Source organism: Tupaia chinensis, unplaced genomic scaffold, assembly GCF_000334495.1.
Source record: "Tupaia chinensis unplaced genomic scaffold, TupChi_1.0 Scaffold000438_1, whole genome shotgun sequence".
In the NCBI taxonomy this organism is placed as follows: Eukaryota; Metazoa; Chordata; class Mammalia; order Scandentia; family Tupaiidae; genus Tupaia; species Tupaia belangeri.
Genome location: NW_006159943.1, coordinates 241,393 through 248,844, shown reverse-complemented (window position 1 = coordinate 248,844; position 7,452 = coordinate 241,393). Strand labels below are relative to the sequence as shown.

Here is a 7,452-nt window from a genome sequence, read left to right as displayed (position 1 = left end):
TGGACGAGCTCAGCGACATCCACACGCGCTTCCTCAGCCAGCTGTTGGAGCGCAGGCGCCAGGCCTTGTGTCCGGGCAGCAGCCGCAACTTCGTCATCCATCGCTTGGGTGACCTGCTCATCAGCCAGGTGGGAAAAGGCAGGCCCCCGAGTACGGTTCCTGGGAGGCGGTGTGGCCAAAGTGGGCATTTCTTGTCTCCAGACCCTAGTGGGTGGCGAAGAGCCGAGGGGAGCCGGGGTGACCGGGGTGACCGGGGATAAGATGTGGCTTTGGGAGAGACACTGACCTAGCCTTGCTCCCCAACTTCTAGTTCTCGGGTCCCAGCGCGGAGCAGATGCGTAAGACCTACTCGGAGTTCTGTAGCCGCCACACCAAGGCCTTAAAGCTCTACAAGGAGCTGTACGCCCGAGACAAACGCTTCCAGCAGTTCATCCGGGTGAGCAGACCTCCCCAGACAGACCCACACTCGCTGCCTTCTCTCATGGCCCAAACCCGGCCCCCACCCCACGAGTGTGGGAGCCGCAGCCACACGGAGACCAGGCATTCACTCACTATCACACATCCACCCGTCGGGGGTCTTGTCAGGGTAACCCCTCAGAGTGGTAGAGCATGTCTTAGTACAGGTCCAAGCTGGAGTGCTCCAAAATCTGAAACTCTCTGAGCATTGACGTGGCACGGTAAATGGAAATCTCCACGTCCGACCTCATGTGATGGCTCACGGTCAAGGTGCTGCGGAAATACTGTAAAACAACCAACCTTCAGGCTGTGCGTCTCGGGTGTCTGTGAAACTTCAATGAGTTGTGTGGTTAGACCTGTGTCCCATCCCCAAGATACCGCATGAACATGTAAATATTCCCAAATCCAAAAATATCTAAAATCCTAAGCACTTCTGGTCCCAACCATTTCAGATAAGGGACGTTCGACCTGCAGTTTTCCAAGTAGCTTCGTACTTTGGTTGCCCTCACAAAAATCTCACAGCGGGCCAGGCAGCGGCGTGGCGGTAAAGGCACTGGATCGTACATGGCTGACAGCAGTTTGAGTCCTGGCCGTGGCAGCTTGAAAAACACACTGGGTGCATGTTTCAGGCATGCACGCCCAGAAGACCCTGAGAGGAGATTGGAGAAGGGACTGTGGCCCGGCCATCCCCCTGTTGGAGGGTGATTTCTCACTCCCCTCCCTGCCCCACTCTCATCTCTGTTTCTCTCAGGTGACCACGTGTGCCCTGTAGCAAAAACTAAAAAATGAACAAACAAAAAAGCCCTGCGATGTCATCCCCAGTCTCCTGATGTCCTTCGTCACCACAGCCAGCGTGAGGTGAATGGGCCGGCAGGGCCAGCACCCACACTTAGGCGCAAGTCTCTCTCTTCCCTGGCAGAAGGTGACCCGCTCTGCGGTGCTGAAGCGGCACGGGGTCCAGGAGTGCATCTTGCTGGTGACGCAGCGCATCACCAAGTACCCGGTGCTCATTAAGCGCATCCTGCAGCATTCCCACGGTGAGTGGGGGGCCGGGGGGCAGGAGGAGTGGGCAGGAGAGGCGCCCTGGGGCGAGCGAAGGCTGGGACAAGCCAGGGAAGGAACAGGGTCTCAGGCGGAAGCAAGACGCGGCGGCACCTGGCTGGACTGCGCCTGGCTGAGCCCTCCCCGGGCCGTCTTCTGGTGCCAGGGATGGAGGAGGAGCGCCAGGACCTGAACACGGCAGTGGACCTGGTGAAAGAGTTGCTGTCCAACGTGGACCAGGATGTGCACGAGCTGGAGAAGGGTGCCCGCCTACAGGAGATCTACAACCGCATGGACCCTCGCGCCCAGACCCCGGTGCCCAGCAAGGGCCCCTTTGGCCGAGAAGAGCTTCTCCGGCGCAAGCTCATCCATGACGGCTGCCTCCTCTGGAAGACCGCCGCGGGGCGCTTCAAAGGTCAGTGGGTGCGGCAGGCCAGGCGGAAGTGTCGCGTCAGCTAACAGGGAGACGCGCCCACCCTCAGGACCCCCCTGCGCGGCCCCGCATCAAATGTGAGACTCATGGCGGGGGGGGGGGAAAGGCGCGTCACCGCTGCGGCCGAATCCTGAATTCTGCATTTAGCTCCGCGGGCCACACAGGGACTTCCCGATCAGTATGCATTCATTCCCTGGTCCTTGCACGCCCAGAGAGCTGCAGGTTTAAGTGAGGAAAACAACTCTCTCCCCCAGCTGGAATCCCAGCTATGAGGGCCGGGAAATGAGCCGCAGTTTTAGGAATGAAGGAGGGGACTGAGTCCAGCCAAGGACTCGGAGCGGAGAATGGATGGAACACAGGGACCGAGTTGAGGCAGGAGACATTTTCCCAGGCTCTTTTTCCAGAATTTGTCTGCATTGGCAAAGTCTTCTTTACCTAAATCAAGGCAGGAGAATATCAGGCCTCGGCCTTGGGGGTGAGGAAGAGGGGACAGAAATAAACTGTGACACCTGAGACTCGCCTCCCTGGGCCTCTGTACCCGTGTCATGAAATCCCCTTGCCTGGGCCTGGGTATTCTGTCTCCACCAGCCTTTTTCCTGCAGCTCGTTCTCTCCTTCCCATCCCTCCCACGCAGCAGCTAAGAATATAAACCATGGGGGGGTTAAAAATAGAAGACTGGAGAGCTTTATTTCTGAAGCGTTTAGCAAAAGCCCGCCCCTTCTGTGTGCCCACAGTTCAGTAAGATTCCCAAGGGCAGAGGGTGAGTGTGTTCCCTTGACTGTGACCTCCAGGTTTTATGGACCGGCCTTGGTTTTCTCCCTCAGTCTTAGAGAGCAGACCCCTTAGGGTCTGCGAGCCTAGAGGGAAGGGGGGGAGGAACGCAAAGCCAGGACCTGCTGGGGGTCAGAGGAGGTGGGATTCGATGAGGGATGGACTTTCAGTGCTTGCCTGTGGCAAGAAACCAACCTTCTCCCTCATGGCTGAGCACAAAATAAGTGGAAATATGCAGGACGGCGGAATTTAAGTCAGATATCCAAAGAGGTCTTGAGTGACTTGGGTGTTAAGCCCATGTCCCATAGGCCAGCCTTTGTACCCTTTTAAAATTTATTTATTTATTGGGGTTGGCAGGTGGCACAGTGGTTAAGGTGCTGGACTCCCACATGGCCGATCGTGGTTTGAGTCCCGGACCTGGCAGCTTGCTTTCTCACTTTCCCTCTCTCTCTCTCTCTCACTCTGTCCCTCTCTGTTCAGATTAAAACATAAATAGACAGATAGAAATTAAATAAAAATAATTCTTAAAATTTATTTAGAGGTTTAGAGGTTTTTGCTACTTTTAGAGGTTTTTTCTATAGCATGTGTGTGCTCTCTGGAGAGACAAAGAGAGAAAATGAGAAATCACCCCCCGGGGATATGGCCATGCCGCAATCCCTTTTCTTCCCTTCTGGTATTTTGGGCACGCATACACACACACCCGGTGTGAGTTTAAAGCCTCTGGGTCCAGTGTTTGAACCACGATTGGCCCCATGTAGGAGTCCAGTACCTTAACCACTACACCACCCACTGGCCTCGTTACCCTTTTTAAAAAAATTATTAAAGTTATTTTCTTCCTTTTTCGATGAATGACAAAGACAGTGAGAGACAATGAGAGGACAGGGCCTTGGATGCCACGATCTGTCTCAGCCTCAGCCAGCCCCAGAACCCAGGTGCGCGTGTGCTGGGTGCTCAAGGATGTTTGCCGGAGGGAGCCCAGAACCTCCCCATGTGGGGTAGCCTTGCAGAGCATCGCATTTTATCTCTGCTCCACCATCTGGTCCCAATCTTGGACCTTTTTACCCTGAAAAATTCATGTGTGTGTTACATTGCTATGTAAAACTATTCACGAAACGTCAGAGCACTTACAGAGCCTGCAAAGCCCAGCTGCGGATATTCTGAGGGCTTCGTAGACCCTAGCTTAAGAACCCAAATCGGGCTCCACCTCTACAGGGAAGTTGGTAGCGTACCAGACTACACCACTGAAAGCCACATGCCCAACATGGTTTGAATCCTGGCCTGCCCTAAAACATTGCCAGGTGCATGTATGCCCAGGACCCTGGTAGGCAAGAGGCACAGAGGAAGGGGACCAGAGCGTGACCAAGCCCTGTGGAGGGTACTTCTCTGTGGAGGATGATTCTGTTTCTCCTCCTGCCACCTTGTGAATTGGGGTGGGGGGGAAGGCTCTACATGAATTTAAAAAATAAATAAACAACAACAACAACAAAGAAACAGAGCCAGCCAGGAGCCATGTGGTTAAAGGGGCTGGCTCCCACATGGCTGGCTGTGTAGTTCAAGTCCCAGACCCGGCAGCTTGAAAATATGCTGGACACCTGTGTGCACGTGCCCAAAAAGGGGTTACAGCGTGGCCATTCCCCCGGCGGGGGTGAGTTCTCATTTTCTCTTTCTCTCTTTATCTCTCTCTCTCTGTCTCTTTCTCTGGTGAGTGCCTACACTCTTTAGCAAAAAACTAAAAACAAAATGAACAGCCACAAATCCATTTGAGTCAGTTGGGTCAGGAGGGGTTCCTCCAAAGGCATTTTGTGACCCCTTGTGGTCCCTGTGAGCTCAAGAGGCTGGCTGTCTCTGACAGCACCACACGCACCCTCCCCACCCCTCTGATTCTGAGCTGGAAGATGGAGGAAGCACACAGGGAAGAGTGGGCAGGAAGAGGGGGGTGGGGAGCGCTGGCCTGACGGGGTAGGCCTTGTCCTGGGGAAGGAGGGAGACGGCTGTTCAGACCCTCAGAGCTGAGTCTGCGCCCCCTTTGCCCTGCCAGATGTGCTGATGCTACTGATGACAGACGTGCTGGTGTTTCTCCAGGAGAAGGACCAGAAGTACATCTTTCCTGCCCTGGTAAGGCCTTTGCTCTTTCTCAGAATTATTTCAGGTGTTCCTTGCTTTCCTCCCAAGACCAGAAGAGCTCTGAGTCCTCCAGGGTCAACAGCTATTGTTGGGGACGACAGTTGGCCTGGTGGTTGAGGTGCTGGTCTCCCACGTGGCCTACCATGGTTCGAGTCTCGGACCTGGCGGCTTGCTTTCTCGCTTCCCCTTTCCTTCTCTCTCTGTCTCTCTCTGGTCAAATAAAATAATAATAACAAATAAAGTAAAATACATAATTTAAAGGAAAAAAACCAGCTAGTGTTGTCACTACCACTATAATATGAGGGGACTTCAAAAGTGTGTAGAGGGCTGGCCCTGCAGTACACCAGGAGCCAGCTCCCACGTAGCTAATCAGAGTTTGAATCCTGCCCCCAGCGGCTCGAAAAGCACGCTGGTGTTACGCCCCACATCCTGATGACACGGAGAAATGGAGTAAAAAGAATCCTAGTTTGACCACTTGCCCTCTGTGGGGTGCTTTCTCTTGCTCTCTCTGGCCCATACATGTGTCCTCTGAACAAAAACAAAAAGTTTGTGGGGCAGGTGGAGCGGAGGTTAAGGGCACTGGACTCCCACATGATGTACTGCTTTTCGAGTCTCGGACCTGGCGGCTTACTTTCTCGCTTTCTCTCTCTCCCTCTCTTTCTCTCTCCCTCTCTGGTCTAATTAAAATAAATAAATAAAGTTAGATAAAATAACTTAAAAAAAATAAAACTTTGTGAAGAGGGGTCAGTAGGTAGCATGGTGCTGGATTCCCACATGACCAACCACAGTTCGAGTCCCAGAGCTGGTGGCTTGAAAGTCATGCTGGGCATATGTGTGTGCATGCCCCAAATCCCAGGAGAATAATGGAGGAAAGGGGATTGTGGCATGGCCATCCCCCTGGTGGGTGATTTTCCACTTTCCCTCTCTCTGCTTCTTTCTGGCAAGTGCATATGCCCTATGGCAAAAACCTTAAAAAAATTTTTTTGTGGAGAAAATGAAATAAAAGTATGAGTTTATTTTTATGAAAAAATTTCATGTGTAGGTTTTCTATAATACACATCTTTTATTAACTTTCTTTTTTTTTTTTTTTTTTTGGAGAGGTGCTATAGGGCACGTGCACTTGCCAAACAGACAGAGACATAGAGACAGAAAGCGAGAAATCACCCCCCAGAGGGGATGGTCACGCCGCAATCCCTTCTCCTCCATTCTCCTCTTGGGATCTTGGGCACGCACGCACACGTGCCCGGCGTGAGATTTAAGCCACTGGGTCCGGGATGCAAACCGCGGTTGACTACGTGGGAGTCCAGCGACATAGCCATTATGCTAACTGCTGGTTCCCTATTAACTTTCTTGAAGACCTCGTGTATAATAAAAAAAAAAGCAAGAATCGCTAATTGGTGGGGTCAGCAGGTGATGTGAAGGTTAAGATGGCTGGATCCCACATAGTCAGTTCTATGGTTCGAGTCTGTGACCTGGCAGCTTGAAAATCATGCCAGGCACGTGTGTGTGTGCCCAAAATCTTAAAGGGAGAATGGAGAAGGGATTGTGGGTGGCCAGTCCCCTCCAGTGTGTGATTTCTTACTTTCCGTATCTCCGTCTCTCTGGTAAGCACACACGCCCTATAGCAAGAACTACAAAAAAATAACCCCAGCAAACTGGTAGTTAGTGAGCACAGGCACCTTTATACCTGTGAGGAAGGTCTGCTCTTGTCATCCTCACTTCACAGGCGATGAATGAAAAGCTAGTTGAGTATGGGACTAGCAGGTGGTATGGCAGTCAAGGTACAGGACTCCCATATGGTTAGACCATGGTTCAAGTCCCAGACCTGGCAGCTTGCCTTCCGTCTCATTTTCCCTCTATCTCTTATCTGTCTCTCTTTGGTGAGTGCACAGACCCTATAGCAAAATTTAAAAAATAATAATAACAAATAAAAAATGTTAGTTGAGTCATTTTTCAAGGGTCTCACATATTTTGAAGTCTTTTTTTAAGAGAGAGATTTTTGCTATAGGGCATGTGCACTCACTGGAGAGACAGCAAGAAATCACTCCCCCCTCCCCCAGGAGGGATTGCCATACCGCAGTCCCTTCTACTCCATTCTCTTGAGATTTGGGGCACACACGCACACGAGCCCAGCATGAGTTTTAAGCGGCCAGGTCCAGGACTTGAGCTGTGGTCGACTATGTGGGAGTCCAGCGATGTCACCATTCCACCATCCGCTGATCCCTGACGTCTTTTGTTACTGGCACCAAAGCTTGGACTCTTAACTCCTATTACCGGGTGACTTCAATCCTTTAGGCATTCCAGAAGGATCGAAGACCCGAGTACCCAAGGGTGAGGATTCCCAGGCCTAACCCTTCCTTTCTCCTGACTGGCAGGACAAGCCCTCCGTGATATCCCTGCAGAATCTCATTGTCCGGGACATCGCCAACCAGGAGAAAGGGATGTTCCTGATCAGCGCGGCCCCGCCCGAGATGTACGAGGTGCACACAGCCTCCCGGGATGACCGGAGCACCTGGATCCGCGTCATTCAGCAGAGCGTGCGCGTGTGAGTGTGTGCCTGCTGCCCGCGTGTGCCTGTGGCCTCGGGGAGCTGCGTCAGGTCTCAGGCCCGGGGACCAGAACGGGTG

General features: G+C 52.6%; 1 protein-coding gene across 1 annotated transcript in view; it reads left to right on the top strand.

Annotated features, from left to right (window-relative positions):
* Positions 1 to 7,452, top strand: part of ARHGEF2 (Rho/Rac guanine nucleotide exchange factor 2) — a gene marked incomplete in the record, with an annotated part of 107,371 nt that overhangs the window by 85,927 nt on the left and 13,992 nt on the right. The window contains 6 exon segments of the mRNA XM_027774480.1: positions 1 to 128; positions 311 to 436; positions 1,376 to 1,493; positions 1,664 to 1,912; positions 4,740 to 4,816; positions 7,201 to 7,370. Of these exon segments, the coding sequence (XP_027630281.1) occupies positions 1 to 128; positions 311 to 436; positions 1,376 to 1,493; positions 1,664 to 1,912; positions 4,740 to 4,816; positions 7,201 to 7,370 (868 nt within the window).